The sequence below is a fragment of the Protomyctophum parallelum genome, assembly GCF_964188405.1.
Source record: "Protomyctophum parallelum genome assembly, chromosome: 4".
NCBI lineage: Eukaryota > Metazoa > Chordata > Actinopteri > Myctophiformes > Myctophidae > Protomyctophum > Protomyctophum parallelum.
Window position 1 is genome coordinate 50,632,135 of NC_139700.1, and position 25,737 is coordinate 50,657,871.

The 25,737-nt window shown below is 44.9% G+C and overlaps 1 protein-coding gene across 1 annotated transcript in view; it reads right to left on the bottom strand.

Annotated features, from left to right (window-relative positions):
• The window catches only part of cdh13 (cadherin 13, H-cadherin (heart)), a gene marked incomplete at both ends in the record, with an annotated part of 198,310 nt that extends 176,567 nt beyond the window's left edge, over window positions 1-21,743 (bottom strand). Inside the window, 3 exons of the mRNA XM_083762865.1 lie at window positions 1,023-1,289; window positions 21,091-21,305; window positions 21,737-21,743. Of these exons, the coding sequence (XP_083618991.1) occupies window positions 1,023-1,289; window positions 21,091-21,305; window positions 21,737-21,743 (489 nt within the window). The remainder of the gene's footprint in view (window positions 1-1,022; window positions 1,290-21,090; window positions 21,306-21,736) is intronic.
• Between the last annotated feature and the right edge of the window lie 3,994 nt (window positions 21,744-25,737).

Here is a 25,737-nt window from a genome sequence, read left to right on the forward strand (position 1 = left end):
ATGCATGAGGAGTCCAAGCTGCTTCTTTTCACCTGACAGAGGGGAATTTCCCCGGCCGGACGTAGCGCGTGGAAGGGACACGTTATTCCGACCGGTTCCTTTCCCCTCCATCAGGTGCCCCGGCTGGCCAGGGGGAGGTAGTTTAGAGACCAGGATTACGGCATGTTTTTGTGAGGGTATCTACCCTAGGGGACACAGGGAGAACATGCAAACTCCACACAGAAAGGCCCTATTGCCAACCCCCGCCTCGGGTATGGGCACAGATGACGCGGAGGAGGGAACACGCCGCCAGTGCCCACAGTGTTCCCAGCGGGAATCAAACCCAGGACCTTCTAGCTGTGAGGCGACAGCACTACCAACTGTGCCACCGGACAAAGACATTTTAATGAAAAACAGTGGAAGTTGTTTTGATTTTGTACCAAAACTCCACAGCCATATACATGCTAAACACAGCCAACAATCAATGGAAATCAGACTTTGAATATAGGGGACAAATTAGCACATTCCACACCAAGCTAACCTGGGACACGAAGCAAGAGTGTACAGTGCACTGAAGTCCCCTCAGTCAACCGCCACCACTCTTGGCCCTCTCTCTCGCTCACTCACTGCCTTGCTCTCTCCCACAATGTTAATGTTAGTAAAGTTACACCTATTTTATGTAAATAACATGGTGACATGTGCAGCATTGGGAGGTAAAGGGGAAACACTTTAATTGTGAAGGGACGACAGGATGAGGAAAGGTGTTGTTGCTAATTCAGTCAGTTTGTTGAGTGTGGTGGGCGGTGGGTGACGTCACAGAGTGCGTTCAGTGGGCCTTATTTACGAACGACCACAGCTGTGACGCATTCACACGAATCACACCGGACGACCCCAGCTTCAGGGTAGGGTCGCTCAGTGCGGGCACTGGGCACACCCAGTGTGCAGCGCCATCGACTGCACTGGATAAACGAACAGCAAGAGAGCACACCAGTGCCAACTCACAACATAATGTTGTAAGTTGCTTCAGCCCATGTGTTCCTCACCCTGCCGATGATCCTGGGGAACGGAGCTCTCTGGTTCTCTGTGATGATCATTGGTGGAACCAGCAGGGATCTCTTAGACCTGTAGGACTGCTCCTCTGTGATAGGTGGAACCAGCAGGGATCTCTTAGACCGGTAGGACTGCTCCTCTGTGATAGGTGGAGCCAGCAGGGATCTCTTAGACCGGTAGGACTGCTCCTCTGTGATAGGTGGAGCCAGCAGGGATCTCTTAGACCTGTAGGACTGCTTCTGACCGAGACCCAGGATGTCCTGCAACACAGAGGATAAACACATTACACATGAACGCACGCACGCACACACGCACACACGCACACACACACACACACACACACACACACACACACACACACACACACACACACACACACACACACACACACACACACACACACACACACACACACACACACACACACACACAGTTATGCAATTGAGGGGGGGAAATCCTATAGTTGTGCATTTGATTTCTCAGTGATTTGTGTCCAAACGCTATGAGAAAATCATTGATTGATTGATTGAAATATTTATTAACAGTTTGCAGAATTACAGTACATGTCAAGCACAAACTCAATACAAAGACTGTTAACTGTGAGTGGACGACCCACTTAAGCATTGCACTTGTTTACAAGAGGGGTCCACCATGTTCAATTCATCAAAACATTTAGAGACATATACAAATATGTGTTTCAGGTTCAGAAACGTTTTATTATAAATTGAGTCGGGATTGTATGGTATCTGTGAGGTACAGTATGTGTGTCGTGGATAAAGCATTGTGAATAAATCTTCACCTCTAGAACATTCAGTGTACTGAGACCGCCCACCTACACATATTCCTTGATACTAAAGCAAGACCAGATCCCACACAAACCTCCAGGGAAGTAAACAAACAGTAATTATATTGTCTGGTGTTCTTTGATCTTCTACACTCACTACAGACTACACTGTCACTGCATTCGCAAAATGCTTTCATATTCGCTACCTCCATGCGTATCCGCCTGTTGGGGGTTTTGATGACAACTGACAACTGAAATCCAGCACATTCCATTGCTGTGTATTATGGAAGATTCTCCCTCCCTACTCAATAGACGAGCCACAAGCTGGGAAACAATGACCATATGTGACAGACTCCAGCAAAAAGTGCCACAACTCGATTTTTACAGATTACAGTACTAAAGTACAGAATGTAAGCTTTCATATGATGTATCATTCAATGAAATTGGACAATAATTGAAGGAGATATGACCATCTAAAACTTGTTGAAACAGATACCCCAAAGTAGAGAATTTGCTCTGCAAAGATTCCTGAAAATTTAGCACCTCTGGAATGGGACCTCATGTCAACATGAGACGTGGAAGGTACAGTCCCTTTTGCACCATTAACCCATTCTGGGCGGGAACCCCTGTTGGCGTTTTAAGCATCATGTTATGCTTTAGCTATTGAAAAAAAGCAGACCTACAAGCTCATAACGAGCCACTGAGTGGCACGCCACGAGCTTGTAGGTCTGCTATTTTTGAAAAAACGTGAAAATGTCCGCTCTGAATAATTCTTTCAGAGTGAACATTTTTTTACTCAAATCTTTGAATACATATTATTTCAGAGCGAACATTTTTAACTCATATCTTTGCTTCTGGAGGGTCCCTGGGACAACATATTTTCAGATGGGGGGTCGGCGGCCATGCAATTACACATATCTTTGGCAGGGGCGGCCTTAGGAATCTGGAGGCCCATTTCAAGACCAAATATGAGGCCCCCATTTACCTAGGAAGAATATGGGATTTCCATAATTATACAATGTACAATATTCCTTGTGTGATTGACATGCTCTGTCCTTCTGCAGTAGACCTATTTTTGATGATTAGCACCTACAGGGTGTCGGCCTTCCCAGGGTGATACAGTATATCCTGGAGCTGAATTCCGGTGGCTAGCCTACTGTATTGGCATAACAAAAGAGTTTGTTGACCTGAAGGAACAGACTGCTTGATCAAAGACTTGCCACTAATAATATGCAAACATATGTCGACACCCCACGCCAAGGTAGAGGGCATAAGTAGTGACCAATAATACAATCATTTGTCAGTCAGGGGCGCAAGCCTGGTGTGGAGACGTCAGCCACTTCGCTGGCTGGCGTGAGCTTATGCTTTGTTTCACTGCTGTAAGCTGTACTTCGTTGAATTAAACATCTCGGAACATCATCTCGTCTCATGTCTGCCGTGCACAATTCTCCTCTGTATGGTATAAAATATACGTCACCTATGACATCATTATTTTGTTGATACATCCGTATATATTGATACGAATAGTTTGACTGTTCAATATCACACGCAGCTATTGTTTTACTCGTTGCTCCGACATATTGTAAGCCACATTTTTCACATGTGATTAAATAAGTTGCTGGCTGTTATCTGTTGTTTAATCTCCAACATGCGTTTGTAGTTAAATTTTTAACTATTTGTTTGGGTTTGAAGTATTCTGCTCTCTGGCGTGCTGGTGTGTTGATTCCTTTTAGCTTGCTGTGTACCAGATAAAATGGTAAATGGTGCATTTATATAGCGCCTTTATCCAAAGCGCTTTACATAGATTGTGCATTACATTCAGCCATTCACACACACATTCATACACCGATTGCGGCGGAAGCCATGCAAGGTACCAACCAGCACATCGGGAGCAATTTGGGGTTCAGTGTCTTGCCCAAGGACACTTCGACATGTAGACAGGAGGAGCCGGGATTTGAACCGCTGACCCATGGATCATTGGACGACCTGCTCTACCTCCTGAGCCACAGTCGCCCTTAAGAGTTTTGTTATTTCTGTAGGCCGAGTTTTGCGATAATCTTTTTGGCAGAAGGAGAAGGAAAAAAAAAACGAACTATAACAATAGAGGACCAAGTCCTTTCAGGACTGCTTGGTCCTTTAAATAAAAAAAAGATCATATAAATAAATATACAGAGATGTTGATCCATCATTTCTTGATCTTTCTGCTGTTCCTTCGTCTGGAATGTGGTCTTAGTTGTTGTTGTTGCCGTCTGTTGTCGTTGGTTGCCATGGCTGTCAGTTCCCACCTGATGTCGTGTGGGAGTTCTGATTGGTCCAGAGCGTACTGAATAACTTCTATCTTACATAACGTCTTAAGACAAGGACTCAAGTCTAAGATGAACAGCTCATCAGAGATAGTGTAATCTCCTTTGTATCCTCCAAAGAGGATGATACGATCTCCCAGAATGCAACAACACATATCTGCACACATTGGACATGGTCCTTTCCCCTTGGGCTCAACCTTCTTCCAGGAGAAGGTCTCTGGACTGAATTTCCACACATCATTGAAGGTCTGGTTACCGTTCCAGCCACCAAATATGTACAGCTCTCCATTGTAGGTAAATGCTGAATGACACCAGCATCCTTCTGGTAGAAGTTGTGCAGAAGGTGTATTCAGCCAGGCGTTTGTCTCTGTGTCAAACACTCTGATGGTGGTGTAGCCCACCTGGTACCCCCTACAGCCCCCGAATACAAACATCTTGGTACCAATGATGGTAGCAGAGTGACTGTGTGAAACAGGAGGTGGAGTTCCTCTGGTGCTAAATAAAGACCAGACCATTGTGCTGGTGTCCAACTTGTACATGTCATTAGTGCATTCAGTCAGCTTGTTGCGTCCTCCATGGATAAACATGACCTTCTCCAACACACAGGCTGAGTGGAAGCTCCTCCCCTCTGGAACAGTCCCAGAAACCCTGGGTTGGAACCATCTGTGGGAGTCAACATCAAATGCATAAAGCACATTGTAATACTGCCCTTCCCAGTACCCTCCCCAGATGTAGACTGTATCTTCAACCAACACGGCTGTGTGGCCGTAGCGCATGGATGGAACCTCAAGGTGACCGTCTCCTCTTCCTGGTTCCACTGGAGGTAACTTCTTCCAGCATAGAGACACTGTGTTGAAGACATGGACATCCATCTGTTTCATGTTGTTGGTCCTTCCATCACAGCAGCCTCCAAAGGAATACAGATTGTTCCTCACTGCTACAGCAGCATGCCAGAGTCGCTTTGGTCCTCCTGCTTTGGAAACGGTCCAAGACAACATCACTCTGTCTGTCTGTGTGTCTGTGTGTCTGTGTGTGTGTCTGTCTGTCTGTCTGTCTGTCTGTCTCTCTCTTCTCTTTCTCTCGACGTCTACAGCCATTTTCAACACAGTGCATCATCTTATATCTTCTGGTGTGAAATCACACGCGACACAAACTGTTGCCATGCACGCCTTAACGACGCCAATTAGTGCAGACAGTCCACTGAGCAACTCAAAGTGAGGCTGAATGACAAGCATTTTGCATTCTGGCTCTTTGAGGGGAGCTAGCGCCCCCTATGGCCAGCTTGGTGTGTTTGTGTGTTCTCAGGGACGGCCTTAGGAATCTGGAGGCCCGTTTCAAGACCAAATATGAGGCCCCCATATACCTATGACATCATTATTAATATTTTGTTGAGGCCCCCCTGAGGGTGGAGGCCCGTTTCAATTGAAACTGGTGAAACATACTTAAGGCCTCCTATGATCTTTGGGGGTCCTTGACATGAAATATTGAGCACCACCGATACAGAAACATGAGGTATCAGGATTTGACAGCCTGACGTCGACATGTTTTAAACGTCGACGTCATGCAGGCCTAAATGGGTTTTTTACCCATTCTGGGCGGGAACCCATTTTGGTGTCAGCATCATGTTATGCTTTAGCTATTGAAAAATAGCAGATCTGGTCTGCTATTTTTTGAAAAATCGAAGAACGACTGACATTTTTAGAATCTGATCTCAGGTCAGAATGAGTTAATCAGACCAGTGTGTGTCCAGTGGAAACCTCGTATGAATCTGATCTCAGGTCAGAATGGGTTAAACGTCGACATTTAGAAAATGTCGATGCAGGCCTAAATGGGACGAGCCATCAGAAGCAGACCTGAGCCGCGCGAGGCACGGCTGATGGAGACACCAGCCCAGTGGTGTCTAAAGTCAACGTGCCCAACAAGCTTTAAACCGAGCAGATTGGACCTTCCGTTCTAAAACATAATCCAATCCAATCCAATTTTATTTATAGAGCACGTTTAAAACAGAGTTGACCAAAGTGCTGTACAATTAGGCAAAGCAAAACATAATACAATACAGTAATAAAAACATATACAATAAAATCAAACAATCAAGAGTACACATTATTCACGGTTTAAAGGTTTTATGACATTCATTTTCATTTATTTTTCTTTTTCTTTTAGGTTTTATGACCTCAATTTATGACACCCAAAAAACCTGAACTTTGAACATTCAGTGGGATTTTCTGTGGTCTGAAGTTTTCTTTGGGGTTTGGAAGCCTTTTGAGCTACAATAAAAACAGGCAACACAGTGAAAACAGTGACATCTGCTGGCAAATCCCATTGACATATATGAGATTTGCAGTAAGTGATGTCACTTACTGCCGGCAAATCAGAGCACCTGTTTGAGCCAGAAAACCCCAGATCACAGAAAATCTACTGAATGTTAAAAGTTCATGTTTTTTGGGTGCAATTGAGATTAGAAAACCTAAAGAAAATAAGAACAATTCCAAAACCTTTTTTTTAATGTCACAATCCCTTTAAAAGCCAGGGAATAGAAATTAGTTTTAAGATGTGTTTTAAAAACAGGTAGTGTTGGAGCCAGCCTGACGTGGCTAGGAAGCTGGTTCCACAGTTTAGGAGCAATTACTGAGAAGGCTGTGCCCTCTTCTCTCACACCTTGCCTTGGGGATGACAAGGAGCATTTGATTTGCTGACCTCAGTGACCTAGATGGGAACATAGCGTTTTAGGAGATCTGAGACATGAACTGGCGCTGATCCATTTAAAGATTTAAAAACAAACAATAAAATCTTAAAATGGATTCTAAAACGTAGGCTACTGGGAGCCAGTGGAGTGCAGCTAAAGTGGGAGTGATGTGTTCATTATTTCCGGGTTCCTGTTAAAAGTAATGGCCAAAACATCTTGAAAATGGCCATAAAAACGTGCCAGGATATTGAGAACTCTAGTTTAATGTAGGGCCCAGTATTAAATGACCAGACTGGGACTCACCTATGCTTTTTATGGCATAGGCAGATCCGCTGGGAGAAACTATAGACACAGCTGCTGGACATGAGGCTAATTAATTAGAGCGACAGAGAGAGAAAGGTGTGTACGTGTGTACGTGTGTGCATCAATTTAAAGGGACACTTCACCCTTTTTGCAAAATTATATGTTAATGACGTTTAGAAGCTTTAGAACACTTTCTGGGGGTCTTTATGTGTGTAATATGTGGTTTTAGATATTTTAGATTGTAGCAGTGAGCCTGTTGTCTCTGATGTCATGGACACTGGGCTCACTTCCTTCCTGGACTACATGTTGTCTCAGTAAGACAGCTCTCCCCCTATCCACAAGGAGAAGTGCACCAAAGAATTATGGGAATTGTAGTCCAGGAAGGTAGTGAGACCAGTGTCCATGACATCAGAGACAACAGGCTCACTGCTACAATCTAAAATAAGTTAACTAAAACCACATATTACACACATAAATACCCACAGGAAAGTGATCTAAAGCTTCTAAACGTCATGAACATATATTATTTTGCAAAAAGGGTGAAGTGTCCCTTTAACAAAGGTGCAGACGATCAGAAATCAGCAGAGAGTGATCGACATTTGCGCTACTCTATGCCGAATTGAAGTGGACTCAGACCCAGACTTTTTTTTTTTTTCTCTCCCTGAAAATAAATAAAATAAAACGTTTCCGAGGCTAAAAGATGACTGTCATTGTAATGCAAATGATTGATAGAGAGATGTACTGTAGCTCTACTTAACTACTGTATCATCAATGTTTAACCACCTCAGGTTCGGCTCGGTGGTTAACCCATTCTGACCTGAGATCAGATTCTAAAAATCTCTTCTACATCCTACCAGTTTTCTGAAAAAGCTATGTTTCTATGTCAGTCGTTTTTTGATTTTTCAAAAAATAGCAGACCTACAAGCTCGTAGCGCGCCACTCGGTGGCGCGCTATGAGCTTGTAGATCTGCTATTTTTTTAATAGCTAAAGCATAGCATAATGCTAACACCAAAAGGTCGTTCCCGTTCAGAATGGGTTGACGAAAGTATAGCCTTTATGATAGTTTGATCAGGGATGTGCACACTATAGACATCAAAGGGGGCTTCAGCCCCTGCCCCTTTTACCCGTCTGTAAAACAACTGCCCTTTTACCCGTCTGTAAAACAACTGCCCCTTTTACCCGTCTGTAAAACAACTGCCCTTTTACCCGTCTGTAAAACAACTGCCCCTTTTACCCGTCTGTAAAACAACTGCCCTTTTACCCGTCTGTAAAACAACTGCCCCTTTTACCCGTCTGTAAAACAACTGCCCCTTTTACCCGTCTGTAAAACAACTGCCCCTTTTACCCGTCTGTAAAACAACTGCCCCTTTTACCCGTCTGTAAAACAACTGCCCTTTTACCCGTCTGTAAAACAACTGCCCTTTTACCCGTCTGTAAAACAACTGCCCTTTTACCCGTCTGTAAAACAACTGCCCTTTTACCCCGTCTGTAAAACAACTGCCCCTTTTACCCGTCTGTAAAACAACTGCCCTTTTACCCGTCTGTAAAACAACTGCCCTTTTACCCCGTCTGTAAAACAACTGCCCCTTTTACCCCGTCTGTAAAACAACTGCCCCTTTTACCCGTCAGTAAACAACTGCCCCTTTTACCCGTCTGTAAAACAACTGCCCCTTTTACCCCGTCTGTAAAACAACTGCCCTTTTACCCGTCTGTAAAACAACTGCCCTTTTACCCGTCTGTAAAACAACTGCCCTTTCCAGCCCACGAATGCAGCATTTACTACATGGTGACATAAATGCAAAATGCCACTCCTTTCCTTTCCATGCCATACGGCGGAAATCGCTTTTTTTCCTCGAAGTCTCCTGAACTTGAATACAGTATTTTCCATTGAACAAAATGTGTTTATACATCCATGTCGTTACACTCTCCATCTCCACTATAGCTAAAGAGTGCTGAGTTGCACCCTGAAAATAGCTGATCTTACAAGCTTGTAGATCTGCTATTTTTCTTTGCTATTTTTGTCCAAAAGTGCCCCCTCTTACGTGATGTCAGCCCCTGCCTCTCTTACACTCTCTGCCCGTCCCTGGTAGATACTAGTGAGAAGCTTAGAATATATATGCATAGAGACGGCACCCGGGAGGGAAACCCTGAGGCTGAAATGGACAAAGTGGCCGTATTTGGTATTGCAGCGTTGGGGCCTAAACACATGATGAACGCGCTGGTCTGTTGACTTGATCACTGTGCACGTTCACGATGACACGTGAACGCCGTTTCGTACGTGAACGCGTGCAATGATAGTCAACGGACCATGTGCTTGGGGCCAATCCATCCCAGAATGCACTCTGTTCCTATACCCGGAATGGGAGGTGAAATCGCCTCATGCGCTTTTGAGCAACTTAATCAGACCAGTGTGTGTCCAGTGGAAACCGCGTATGAATCTGATCTCAGGTCAGAATGGGTTTTAAAGCAAGTGGATGGGAGGAGGACTTGGGTGCCGTCTCTATTCATTATACTGAAGGACATTAAACAACTATGAGACATTTATATTGTATTTCTTCAATCCAGTGCTGAATACTTTCCAAAGAAAAAGACTGTTTGTTTTTTCCAAAACTGCCACTTTGAAGCAGAACAGAGGAGAAGTGGCATTAACCAATTTTGCGACTTCATACTCAAAAAGTTTTCAAAATCAATTCTTTAAGACCTTTTTTCTTATATATACCTTCTGAGAGTGACTATGAACAAATGAGAGATGACAAGCATTTCACCAGGCCAAGCTAGCTATCGTGGAATGTGTATGCAGAGAAAGCCAAAAGGTAATTTGAAATGTTATTTTTTCATGCTTGGGAACACAACAACAGAATAATGTCATTTCAACTCCATCATGGTTCTCGTTATATATATTGTGAGAAAAATGTTTTCACCCTCTGTGATCTGATGCAGTCACGCATCCTCATCTGATTCCCCATTTTCTTGGAAGAGAAACAAACCAAAAAGCATATAATTATTATTATGTCTACCGTCCTCAGTTACCCGTTAGCCTCAGCACCCAGGCCAGGCCGGGTGCTGCTGTTGACTGAGGTGTTGAAAAGAAAACAACGCCTGTATTTGACACTATATGAACGAGAAAATTAAGCTATTACTGTTAACATGGGGGGGCTGTGACCTTATAGGAATAACACACTCATTCTCTCTCTCTCTCCCTCTCATTTTTCGTCTTAGTTTTAGTCGACGAAAACAACACCGGAGGGCTGCCCAACTGTCCCTTGATTTAACACTAGAACCACTAAACGTCTTTATTTGTCACACCGTCACTAAAAATTACATAAAAATATATTTCTCATCAAAATATAGTGAAGTGCAGCAATATCATGGCAACCTGAGGCACTCAAGTCACATATTTCATCGTGACTTTTTCACATAAAAACTAAACATAGATGCCATATGCAGACCTACGCACCATGGGTGACCGGGCATCCTGCTCGGTCGCCCCCCGAACTGTGGAACGCTCTCCCCGCCCACCTGAGAGCCCCACAGTCGGTCCTCTCCCCGCCCACCTGAGAGCCCCACAGTCGGTCCTCTCCCCGCCCACCTGAGAGCCCCACAGTCGGTCCTCTCCCCGCCCACCTGAGAGCCCCACAGTCGGTCCTCTCCCCGCCCACCTGAGAGCCCCACAGTCGGTCCTCTCCCCGCCCACCTGAGAGCCCCACAGTCAGTCCTCTCCCCGCCCACCTGAGAGCCCCACAGTCGGTCCTCTCCCCGCCCACCTGAGAGCCCCACAGTCGGTCCTCTCCCCGCCCACCTGAGAGCCCCACAGTCAGTCCTCTCCCCGCCCACCTGAGAGCCCCACAGTCGGTCCTCTCCCCGCCCACCTGAGAGCCCCACAGTCGGTCCTCTCCCCGCCCACCTGAGAGCCCCACAGTCGGTCCTCTCCCCGCCCACCCGAGAGCCCCACAGTCGGTCCTCTCCCCGCCCACCTGAGAGCCCCACAGTCGGTCCTCTCCCCGCCCACCGGAGAGCCCCACAGTCGGTCCTCTCCCCGCCCACCTGAGAGCCCCACAGTCAGTCCTCTCCCCGCCCACCTGAGAGCCCCACAGTCGGTCCTCTCCCCGCCCACCTGAGAGCCCCACAGTCGGTCCTCTCCCCGCCCACCTGAGAGCCCCACAGTCGGTCTTCTCCCCGCCCACCTGAGAGCCCCACAGTCGGTCCTCTCCCGCCCACCTGAGAGCCCCACAGTCAGTCCTCTCCCCGCCCACCTGAGAGCCCCACAGTCAGTCCTCTCCCCGCCCACCTGAGAGCCCCACAGTCAGTCCTCTCCCCGCCCACCTGAGAGCCCCACAGTCAGTCCTCTCCCCGCCCACCTGAGAGCCCCACAGTCGGTCCTCTCCCCGCCCACCTGAGAGCCCCACAGTCGGTCCTCTCCCCGCCCACCTGAGAGCCCCACAGTCGGTCCTCTCCCCGCCCACCTGAGAGCCCCACAGTCAGTCCTCTCCCCGCCCACCTGAAAGCCCCACAGTCGGTCCTCTCCCCGCCCACCCGGGAGCCCCACAGTCGGTCCTCTCCCCGCCCACCTGAGAGCCCCACAGTCGGTCCTCTCCCCGCCCACCTGAGAGCCCTACAGTCGGTCCTCTCCCCGCCCACCTGAGAGCCCCACAGTCGGTCCTCTCCCCGCCCACCTGAGAGCCCCACAGTCGGTCCTCTCCCCGCCCACCTGAGAGCCCCACAGTCGGTCCTCTCCCCGCCCACCTGAGAGCCCCACAGTCGGTCCTCTCCCCGCCCACCTGAGAGCCCCACAGTCGGTCTTCTCCCCGCCCACCTGAGAGCCCCACAGTCGGTCGACACTTTTTTAAGAGGGACTAAAAACTTTCGTTTTTTTACCAAAGCATTTTTATAGCCTTTATATTTTGCAAAAAGGGTGAAGTGTCCCTTTAAAGTAGTTTAAGTTCTAGTTTTTCATTTAATTTTGAAGTTTCATTGTGAAACGTCGTCTCAACCAATCAGAGGGTCCCATATGGGATATTGGAATCCCAATCACTCACAGGTGTGCAGCAGAGCTACCTTTCGTTTCATGTTTTTAGATACGTATTTTTATCGTGCTGATCAAGTTTACAACGAGTAATACACCGTCTGGATGTCATCTCGGATGAGATTAAAAAACAGAGCCTAGCTCTGCAATTAAAACCAGCTGTGTTTGAAGGAACAACGCAGCTTAGGGAATCACACAGGTGGACCAAATCAAGATGCATTTGTATTCGTGAAAGTATATCACGCAGAACATTTTTGTTCACACGCAGGAAGATTGGCTTTTTTATGAACTTTCGATATAAAAATACATCAAAACGAATTGGTATCTAATTGTTTGGTATGCCCATATGAGGGCCACGGATATGCTCTAACCCATTCTGACCGGGCACCCATTTTGGTGTTGGCATCATGTTATGCTTTAGCTATTGAAAAATAGCAGATCTACAAGCTCGTAGCGCGCCACCGAGTGGCGCGCTACAAGCTTGTAGGTCTGCTATTTTAGAAAAATCAAAGAACGACTGACATTTTTTAGAATCTGATCTCAGGTCAGAATGGGTTAATCAGACCAGTGTGTGTCCCAGTGGAAACCTCGTATGAATCTGATCTCAGGTCAGAATGCTCTAAAGCAGGGGTGCCCAAAAGGTGGTGATCTACCAGTAAATCACAAAGGCTGTGCAGGTATAGATCACAGAACATGTCCCTAAAGAATATTTAATTTATCCCATTCTGACCTGAGATCAGATTCATACGAGGTTTCCGCCGGACACACACTGGTCTGATGAACCCATTCTGACCTGAGATCAGATTCTAAAAATGTCAGTCGCTCTTCGATTTTTCACACAAATCGACACAGATTTCTCCCCCTCTATTTCCCATTCCAAGTGCATTTGTCCTAGATGTATTGCCCTTTGCCAGTGGCCCTATTCTAAAGCCCCCTCAGGTACATAGTTCAAATATTTTCACCAATGGTGGGTAGATCTTGTTGAGCTGATCATTTTTTAAAGTAGCTCTCACGTCATAAAAGTGTGGGCACCCTTGGTCTAAAGGAATATGAAAATCATATGTTTTTGAGGGGCGCTATAGCCCCTCCTATGTCCAGCTTTGAGGGTTTGTGCAAACACAGACATTGAAGACGGAGGTGAGGACGCAAATTGTGATTGGCCGGAATGAGATGATTGATGTACGATGATAAGAGTGCCCCTCACTTCACACAGGTGTGATTTTTTTTTTTCACCAGACCTTTAGGCCAATTTTAATATAGATATATACTTTGGACATACAGTATGGAGATGCTATTATTTTCTTGGCATCGCTTATTTTTCTTGTAAATTGAAATAAGGGACCCCGAGGCAAAACATAAATTTAAAGATGATTTAGCTAACACAGTTTTACATCCATATAACGCAAATAAAGACAGTGGTATATGATGAAGAGAAATAACAGATTGCACAATGTCTGGTTTGACCAATCAGGTTAGAGTTTTCAACAACCCCGTCAAATGTGTAAAAGTATCAGTTTCTCTGCCCCTAATTTAATTCAAGATTATAGCCCTTGAGATGCACTATTTCATTTATCTGTCTTGCACTGCCTGTGTCCTTAAACAAACCTAACACGGATCTCTGCCTGTGTCCAACTGTTTCTATCCTTCTATCCTATCCTATCCTCCCCCTCTGCCACTCAGGTGGAAGAGCGCATCACTGCATGCCTGGCTGACATCTCACAGTGGATGTCCTCCAACCACCTCAAGCTGAACCCAGACAAGACTGAGCTTCTCTTCTTCCCATGCTAAGTCCTGCCCTATGCGGGAGCTAACTATTTCCGTAGACAACGCCCTGGTAACGTCTGTCCCAACAGCCAGGAAACCTCGGTGTTGTCCTGGACAGTCAGCTCTCGTTCAAAGCTCACATCACAGCTGTCACTCGATCCTGTAGGTTCACACTCGGTAACATACGACGAATTAGCCCGTTCCTCACCCAGGAATCAGCCCAGCTCCTAATCCAGACAACAGTCTTGTCAAAACTCGACTATTGTATAACTCCCTCCTTACTGGCCTACCAGCATGTGCACTTAAGCCTCTCCAACTGATCCAAAATGCCGCAGCTCGCTTGGTCTTCAACCAGCCAAAATTCTCACATGTCTCCCCCATGCTCCGCTCCCTCCACTGGCTCCCGGTCGCTGCCCGCACAGAATACAAAACTCTGATGCTGGCATTCAAAGCAACCAAAGGTATGGCTCCCCCATATCTTGCAAGTATGATTGAACCCTACAAATCCTCCCGCGCAGTCAGATCAGCCAACGCAGGGAAGCTGGAAGTACCCTCACTAAAAACGGCGGGACAACGCTCCACAAGGACTCCATCATGGCCCATAGCACTTACCCTACCCCCTTAGATAGCATTTCTGTAGACTTAGATAGCATTTGATACAGATTTATAGCATGTTATGTAGACAGCACTATAATTGCATTGTATGTAGTCATAGCACGTCATAGTACATATGTATAGCATAGTATAGTATATATGTATAGTTTATTTGTATAGTTTCATTATATAGATATTCCACTGTTACATTCTTAAATTATGCATGTTTCATGATAAATGCTTTTTATGTGATGTATTTCCATGCTTTTTTGTTCTTGCTTAATGTAAATCGCTCTGGATTAAGAGCGTATTTTTGTTCTTGCTTAATGTAAATCGCTCTGGATTAAGAGCGTCTGCTAAATGCCTAAATTGTAAATTGTCCTTAAACAAACGTAACACTGATCTCTGCCTGTGTTTTTAAACAAACCTAACACTGATCTCTGCCTGTGTTTTTAAACAAACCGAACACTGATCTTTGCCTGTGTCCTTAAACAAACCTAACACTGATCTGATCTCTGGTCTGCTACAGCTACACACACAGCCACACAGATGAGTGTTGAAATGAAAACAGTTTGAATAATGAAGACAAAACATCTGAGGATTAATGATGTGCTTTGCATCACAAACGATGCCTATCCTTTGTCCTTCCTATTTTATGGCTGACTGTGCAGCGTTTAATTAGCAGTGTGTATGTTTGTGTGCATGCGTCTTAGCGGGGCGGCAACGCCAACCTATCGTTCATTTCATGAAGAGAGAACGCCACATTTGGCAGAAATGTTGATGGATATGTTGGGAACAAAACTGGTCACGCAGAAATAAGCCCTTCCAGGCCGACCCAGAGCCGGTCGTGACTATATTACTATATATCACTATATCACTGTTTATTTCATTGGCCCGTTTGACTTAACCTGACGCTGCCAGATGGGGGCGGTATTGGGTAACCATGTTCCCCAACACAGCCTTCATCTGGGATCTCTCAGGGAGTTGAGCTGACACAAATCCGTTCCGTACCGAACCAATCAGCGTGAGCTAAGGGCGGGATATGTGCGAAACCGTATGTGAAGCTATATAGACACGTCAATATGATTGGTTGTGTTTGCACGCCCACACGGTGATAGACAGACGGTCCCATCCAATCATCTACCAAGTATCTTGAAAAAAAGGAACAGCCCCGTCATCGAATTTGCTTCCGCGATCCCAGATCCCAATAAGCTGTGAAACAAATTTGTGTAGCAAGCTTCTTGGATCTGGCAGCGTCAGGTTACGTTTGACTGTCAAGGGTTCAGCCTCCAGGAAGAGACCCTAAATACAAAGTCAATACACCATTGCACATGAAAACGACTCCAGGGTGTCTAATGAAGTACTGTCGCCTCGTAGACACATGAAAAACTGGAAAAATAAAACAATTTAATTGTATAGTTGTATAACTGCTGCACTATAGTGTCAATCAGTAGCCTATAGCGCCACGCGCTGTGAGCTTGTAGATCGGCTATCGCAGACTCACGCTGCATGATAAAAAAACAAACCCACAAAAAGAATAAATCAGGAACACTTTATCACGTTATCTCCACTGTACAAAACCAACTTTGTTTAGTGTGGTAATCCTCCTGCAGTATTTAAATTGCTTTTTTTTTTGTTAGCAGATTCAGTTCTGTCAGAGCCTATAGAACGGCACTCGGGGTGTGTGTGTCTTAGCTTACGCATGTTTTATGATAAATGCTTTTGTGATGTATTCCCATGCTTTTGTTCTTGATTATTGTAAATCGCTCTGGATTAAGAGCAAGTCCAGTGTCCAGCAAGAAGCAAGTCCAGTCTGGGTGAAATTTGCATCGGAAAATTAATATAACGGGTCCAGGGCAGCCCGGCCCTGGACCCGTTGGTCACGGACAGAACACGTCCTGACCCGGCCTGCCAAAACGGGCCGGGCCGGGACCCGAGGGGCTTGCTTGGCTCTAGTTAGGATTCCTCGAGGCACGTCCCACTGGGAGGAGACCCCAGGGCAGTTGGAGGAAACACATCGACTCACTGGACTTGGAAAGTCTCGGAATCCCCCCAGGAGGAAGTCACTAATGTTGCTCTGGAGAGGGAAGTCTGGAGCTCTCTGGTGGAGCTGTTGCCCCCGCGACCCGACTACGGATAGGCGGTTGAAGATGGATGGATGGACACCAGAACACCACGCCCTACGGCCTACGGCCTACGGCCTACGACGCCCTACGGCCTACGCCCTATGCTAAACGTCCTATTTTGCACGCCACCTTACCTCCCTTATGCCTAAACCTTTTGAAACACAATTTAAAGTAGTTCAACTATAGCCAATCGACATCGACGTGTTGTGAGCTTGTAGATCGGCTATTTTAACATGCTCATGTGAATAATGTGTCCGTAATGCACCCAGGAATGGCAGTCCGCTGGCAGAGCCATAAAATGTTATTGTACAGTGTATGTATGAGGTCCACGATTGGCACATTCAGCTCCTACAGTAGCTGATGTGACTGAAGTGACCTCATTTTGAGTATAAACGTTGGGAAGTCTGGCGCAATGGAACTGGTGCATATTGGACATTAATACATATGTGTTCAACAATATTTGTTCATTTTATGACCAGGGTCTTTGTCCTCCTCCTCCTCCCCCCCACCCAACACCCCCCACTGTCCAAGAAGCCCGTAGAAGTACAGTACATGCAGTGACACATACAGTACCATCGTCCTGGCTCAACAAAGCTGTGTGCGTGGGTGAGAGAGAGAGAGAGAGAGCGAGACAGAGAGAGAGAGAGAGAGAGAGAGAGAGAGAGAGAGAGAGAGAGAGAGAGAGAGAGAGAGAGCGAGAGCGAGAGCGAGAGAGAGAGAGAGAGAGAGACAGAGCGTGCATCATTGTGGCAGTAAAAGCTCACATCCTTGTCCACTCTGTCCTTGTCCCCTCTGTCATTCTCTCTCTCAATGCGGTGTTTGAAATGAGTCATACTGTACTAATGTTTGAAATGAGTCATACTGTACTAATGTGGTCAGAGTGTCATAGCAGAGCAATAGATGGCATCTCCAGCTGACAACGTAATTGACCCACATTATCAGCTATACAGTCACTCACCACACACACAGTCCCATACTGTACTACGATAACATAACGGTTTGGGGGCAGAGCATTCACACGTCGTGATGTCCATGTGTTCACGTCCCTGGATCTCGGACGGGCGGCGTGGGTCACCAATGTCTATGACCGGAGTTATCTCGCTCATGCTTTGGAGAATGGAGAGCTATTCTGCAGTCCTGAGTGGCCACCGCCACGCTGTAGGCTGTTAATGTGGGTTAATGGCGTCACTTCACTTGATGATGCAGCCATCTGCAGGTCTTGCTCTCTGAACCACAAATGTCCCGTTTTAAATACAGCGCTGACAATGAAAGCATGCTAATGGAACACTGCTCTCAATCGGTGATGACTATGTCTCCCTCTCTCTCCCTATGTCTCTCTCTCTCTCTCTCTCTCTCTCTCTCTCTCTCTCTCTCTCTCTCTGTGCAAAAAGCAATGGCATACGGATGTGTATATTACAGGAAACTCCCGTTAAACCTTCCAACAAACTCCGGTAAACTCCCGAATTGTACCATCACACCTGTATACTACCGTATATTAACTGTATATGCTGCCAAACTTGAAGTTTACGGGCAAAATACAGTGCCCGTAATTCTCATTCTAGCTCTCTCTCACACACACACACACACACACACACACACACACACACACACACACACACACACACACACACACACACACACACACACACACACACACACACACACACACACACACACACACACACACACACACACACACACACACACACACACACACACACACACAAAAAACTCCTTTTCACTCGTCCATGCGTGCAACACCCTACTGTTTTAACTGACCTTCATCCAATTATGCACACACACTAAAATAAGACACTATTATGTGCATATTATGCACACACAGTGGAGGGGCGGTATCATACGGTCACATTAATTATAGCGTACTGTACAGGGAACTATAACCTTCATTATGACTTGTCAAACACTACTCCACTTACAGTATGTCCTCTACTGCATTCAGCGTAACACCATGGACTATATAACCCAAATTAAGCACAGTGGAAGACATGGGACACACTCAGGTGAACGACACTCTGAAGACATCGACACACTCAGAGGTGAACGACACTGTGGAGACATCGACACATGAGAGGTGAACGACACTGTGAATGTGAAGACATCGGCAGTTCATTAGATACCCGAGCACGGGAAATGACATCAGCAGGACACCGAGGACTGCAGCAGAGAAGACAGATGACGACTCCTTTAAACTGCTGCTAATCGGGTTGCAGTTGACGGACGACCAGCAGAGGAGCATATGAAGTCAGGAGGAGGAGAGGTCTTTCTTCATAAACACAGCCTATACACACAACCTTCCAACCACCTTGCAACCAGGTGCATATACAAAAAAAACCCAAACCACACGTTTCCACACAGAGGCACCCGCAATGAGCATGTACATACAGTACAGAGGGAAATATGGACATAATTCACGGGAATTGGTTTGAGCTCACTCTCTGTGGGCACTAACAGAGAGACTTTGCGTATGCTACATGCCTTCCTTCTCTGTGGGCACTAACAGAGAGGCTTTGCGTACAGTATGCTACATGGCCTGCCTGTCACTAACAGAGAGACTTTGCGTACAGTATGCTACATGGCCTGCCTGTCACTAACAGAGAGGCTTTGCGTACAGTATGCTACATGGCCTGCCTGTCACTAACAGAGAGGCTTTGCGTACAGTATGCTACATGGCCTGCCTGTCACTAACAGAGAGGCTCTGCGTACAGTATGCTACATGGCCTGCCTGTCACTAACAGAGAGGCTCTGCGTACAGTATGCTACATGGCCTGCCTGTCACTAACAGAGAGGCTTTGCGTACAGTATGCTACATGGCCTGCCTGTCACTAACAGAGAGGCTTTGCGTACAGTATGCTACATGGCCTGCCTGTCACTAACAGAGAGACTTTGCGTACAGTATGCTACATGGCCTGCCTGTCACTAACAGAGAGGCTTTGCGTACAGTATGCTACATGGCCTGCCTGTCACTAACAGAGAGACTTTGCGTACAGTATGCTACATGGCCTGCCTGTCACTAACAGAGAGGCTTTGCGTACAGTATGCTACATGGCCTGCCTGTCACTAACAGAGAGGCTTTGCGTACAGTATGCTACATGGCCTGCCTGTCACTAACAGAGAGGCTTTGCGTACAGTATGCTACATGCCTGCCTGTCACTAACAGAGAGGCTTTGCGTACAGTATGCTACATGGCCTGCCTGTCACTAACAGAGAGGCTTTGCGTACAGTATGCTACATGCCTGCCTGTCACGTGTGGAGCAATAGAAAGCTCCTGTTCTAAAGGGTTTTTTTGTGTTGTGTACTGTATATTTTAAAGGAGCATTCAGTCATTTGGGTGATTTGGTAGCCAGACGTGCACATGCACACGCACTACAGTGGGGGGGGGAAGTGCAACAGGCCAACAGCACGCACACCAAGGCCCGCCCCCACTCGATCATGATTGGCGGAAGGCCCCTCTCTATCCTGATTGGATGAAGACTTGGCCACCTATAGCCAAAAACGACCCCCCCCAAGGGCTCACTGGGGACATGGGGTGGGAGGAACTCCTTATATGGTCAGCACACTCTATAGTAGGGAGGATTATCAAAAAAAGAAAAAATAATAATATTTGAATTAAGTGAAATCACTGAATATACCTTTAATGTAGTGAGTGTACCTTTTACATTTTTGATTCATGGGCTTTTTTTATTATTATTGTTCGGACCCAATGTTTTATACATTTGTGTCAATGAAGTAAAGTAATGGGAAAATGACATTTCAGTCTATGTAAGATAACTGCTGACAGAGGTAGTAGGGTAAATATACTCTTCCACCTGTTACCAGCAGTCAAAGACATATTTGTGTGAGTTCTAGCAGACTGGAACTACAGCATATAAGGGCATGTGTTAAGGCTTAGCCCATTCTGACCGGGCACCCATTTTGGTGTCAGCATCATGTTATGCTTTAGCTATTGAAAAAAAGCAGATCTACAAGCTCATATCGCTTGTATCGCGCCACCGAGTGGCGCGATACGAGCTTGTAGGTCTGCTATTTTTTTTTTAATCGAAGAACGACTGACATTTTTTTAATCTGATCTCAGGTCAGAATGGGTTGATCTGACCAGTGTGTGTCCAGCGGAAACCTCGTTATGAATCTGATCTCAGGTCAGAATGGGTTAAGCCATATAGGGCCATGTGTTGAAGGAGTGTCTTGTTGCCTTTTCAACACATTCAAAAATGTGTATTTTTATTTTGGGAACTCTCGACTTGTATAAGAACTTGTAATCAGGGGATGTCCTGATACTTTTGGTGTTATGCTTCTCCGGAAGCGCTCTTGTAATAAATTCGTGATTGTGTTCTCAACACTTTTGAACTTTTATTTGATCTGGACTTCTTTACACTTTGATTGTGAGTCTGAAATTCCCACTACAGTAACTAACTACTGTACACGTTTATACATATGCTAAAACAATGTATATGCTCACCTGTAAACTGTGAGGGGTTCTGCCGGGCAGTCCAGTGACGTCCACCCGTGCCGTGTCCTCCACGTCGGCGCTGGTCAGCCCGTGGACGAACAGGACCGGTCCGTAGTACAGGACGTCCTGCCTGGAGACCACCCTCAGGTCCCCGTCCACCCGGAAGCTGGGGTCCGACACCGAGAACGACACGCCAACGTTCCCCGCACAGTCCTCGAACTCCACTGGAGGGGGAGAGAGAGAGAGAGAGAGGGCAGAATGGGCAGGCCGTTACTAACTAACTCGGTGTGTGAGTGAGTGTGTGTGTGTGTGTGTGTGTGTGTGAGTGTGAGTGTGTCTCATATATTAAACTACTGTAATATTTACAAAGGGCTGCATATAGCCAGGCATGACAGAATTGTGAACATTATTGCCAAAGATGTGTCACCTATGTTCCATTCCTCTGTTGTGTTTCACAAAGATTCCTCTGTGAAAGCAGAAATGTTTCAATGCAATGACCCAACCGTGTTTGCAAATATAACACAATATACACCAGACACAATATAACACAATATACACGGCAGAGAGGTTTTTCTATTGGAAGTTGGCTGTGCTTTTGATTCAAGTTTAGAGGAAGCTTTCCTTACTAAACAAGTAAAATATCAACCATTAGTACAGGCCATTATACAACTGGGCTATACGTGTCAGCTCATTGTTTTTATATTTGGCAGCCTGGGCCATGTCCACAGGCTAGTGGTGGTCAGAGGCTTGAGGATTATAGGGTTGTCCAAGTGTAAGGCAAAGCAGCTCGCAACATACTGTTCAATCTCCTCCATTATAGGCAGTCGGTCTATTTGGAGGAGAAGGTGCTTTTTGTACCCATGATTTACTTTCGGTGTTGGTAATAATATGACAGACTGAAGTGACCAATGTTGGCTGTGAATAAGTGCATGTGTTGCCTATATTCTGTACATTTAGGGCTTGTTTGGACTCGAGCACTGAGACACGTGATGTTTCGAGTGCGTAGTATATAGAAGCTACTGAAAATATTTGTGTCCTTGATAATGTATTTGATCCCATTCTGAACGGGAACCCATTTTGGTGTTAGCATCATGTCATGCTTTAGCTATTTTTGAACAATCAAAGAACGACTGACATTTTTTTTTAATCTGATCTCAGGTCAGAATGGGTTAATCAGACCAGTGTGTGTCCAGCGGAAACCTCGTATGAATCTGATCTAAGGTCAGAATGGGTTATAAATGTGGACTCAAATAAAGAAATCGAAATGTGTGCGTGTGTGTGTGTGTGTGTGTGTGCGCGCGCGTGTGTGTGTATGTGTATACACACAAACCTCTGTAGTCTAGTGTAGCCAGATGATAAGAGATCTCCGCCCACGCTGACACTGTATACAGTCTGGGGAAATCTAAAATTAATTGAATGAGGGCTTATGGATCCCAGAGAGAAGCGGTACTAATAAACCTACGCCCACTTCATTTGGAAAACAATCCTGATACCGTCCCATATGAGGGAGGGAACGCCCCCCTGACACCGTCCCATATGAGGGAGGAAACGCCCCCCTGATACCGTCCCATATGAGGGAGGAACGCCCCCTGATGCCGTCCCATATGAGGGAGGGAACGCCCCCCTGACACCGTCCCATATGAGGGAGGAACGCCCCCTGATGCCGTCCCATATGAGGGAGGGAACGCCCCCCTGACACCGTCCCATATGAGGGAGGAACGCCCCCTGATGCCGTCCCATATGAGGGAGGGAACGCCCCCCTGACACCGTCCCATATGAGGGAGGAAACGCCCCCCTGACACCGTCCCATATGAGGGAGGAACGCCCCCTGACACCATCCCATATGAGGGAGGGAACGCCCCCCTGAAGTCACTGCGTTGCTTCTGTGGAGCGATGGATACTTTACTACATACATTTGTAGCGATGGATACTTTACTACATACATTTGTAGCGATGGATACTTTACTACATACATTTGTAGCGATGGATACTTTACTACATACATTTGTAGCGATGGATACTTTACTACATACATTTGGATGGATACTTTACTACATACATTTGTAGCGATGGATACTTTACTACATACATTTGTAGCGATGGATACTTTACTACATACATTTGTAGCGATGGATACTTTACTACATACATTTGTAGCGATGGATACTTTACTACATACATTTGTAGCGATGGATACTTTACTACATACATTTGTAGCGATGGATACTTTACTACATACATTTGTAGCGATGGATACTTTACTACATACATTTGTAGCGATGGATACTTTACTACATACATTTGTAGCGATGGATACTTTACTACATACATTTGTAGCGATGGATACTTTACTACATACATTTGTAGCGATGGATACTTTACTACATACATTTGTAGCGATGGATACTTTACTACATACATTTGTAGCGATGGATACTTTACTACATACATTTGTAGCGATGGATACTTTACTACATACATTTGTAGCGATGGATACTTTACTACATACATTTGTAGCGATGGATACTTTACTACATACATTTGTAGCGATGGATACTTTACTACATACATTTGTAGCGATGGATACTTTACTACATACATTTGTAGCGATGGATACTTTACTACATACATTTGTAGCGATGGATACTTTACTACATACATTTGTAGCGATGGATACTTTACTACATACATTTGTAGCGATGGATACTTTACTACATACATTTGTAGCGATGGATACTTTACTACATACATTTGTAGCGATGGATACTTTACTACATACATTTGTAGCGATGGATACTTTACTACATACATTTGTAGCGATGGATACTTTACTACATACATTTGTAGCGATGGATACTTTACTACATACATTTGTAGCGATGGATACTTTACTACATACATTTGTAGCGATGGATACTTTACTACATACATTTGTAGCGATGGATACTTTACTACATACATTTGTAGCGATGGATACTTTACTACATACATTTGTAGCGATGGATACTTTACTACATACATTTGGATGGATACTTTACTACATACATTTGTAGCGATGGATACTTTACTACATACATTTGTAGCGATGGATACTTTACTACATACATTTGTAGCGATGGATACTTTACTACATACATTTGGATGGATACTTTACTACATACATTTGTAGCGATGGATACTTTACTACATACATTTGTAGCGATGGATACTTTACTACATACATTTGTAGCGATGGATACTTTACTACATACATTTGGATGGATACTTTACTACATACATTTGTAGCGATGGATACTTTACTACATACATTTGTAGCGATGGATACTTTACTACATACATTTGTAGCGATGGATACTTTACTACATACATTTGTAGCGATGGATACTTTACTACATACATTTGTAGCGATGGATACTTTACTACATACATTTGTAGCGATGGATACTTTACTACATACATTTGTAGCGATGGATACTTTACTACATACATTTGTAGCGATGGATACTTTACTACATACATTTGTAGCGATGGATACTTTACTACATACATTTGTAGCGATGGATACTTTACTACATACATTTGTAGCGATGGATACTTTACTACATACATTTGGATGGATACTTTACTACATACATTTGTAGCGATGGATACTTTACTACATACATTTGTAGCGATGGATACTTTACTACATACATTTGTAGCGATGGATACTTTACTACATACATTTGTAGCGATGGATACTTTACTACATACATTTGTAGCGATGGATACTTTACTACATACATTTGTAGCGATGGATACTTTACTACATACATTTGTAGCGATGGATACTTTACTACATACATTTGTAGCGATGGATACTTTACTACATACATTTGTAGCGATGGATACTTTACTACATACATTTGTAGCGATGGATACTTTACTACATACATTTGTAGCGATGGATACTTTACTACATACATTTGTAGCGATGGATACTTTACTACATACATTTGTAGCGATGGATACTTTACTACATACATTTGTAGCGATGGATACTTTACTACATACATTTGTAGCGATGGATACTTTACTACATACATTTGTAGCGATGGATACTTTACTACATACATTTGTAGCGATGGATACTTTACTACATACATTTGTAGCGATGGATACTTTACTACATACATTTGTAGCGATGGATACTTTACTACATACATTTGTAGCGATGGATACTTTACTACATACATTTGTAGCGATGGATACTTTACTACATACATTTGTAGCGATGGATACTTTACTACATACATTTGGATGGATACTTTACTACATACATTTGTAGCGATGGATACTTTACTACATACATTTGTAGCGATGGATACTTTACTACATACATTTGTAGCGATGGATACTTTACTACATACATTTGGATGGATACTTTACTACATACATTTGTAGCGATGGATACTTTACTACATACATTTGTAGCGATGGATACTTTACTACATACATTTGTAGCGATGGATACTTTACTACATACATTTGTAGCGATGGATACTTTACTACATACATTTGTAGCGATGGATACTTTACTACATACATTTGTAGCGATGGATACTTTACTACATACATTTGTAGCGATGGATACTTTACTACATACATTTGTAGCGA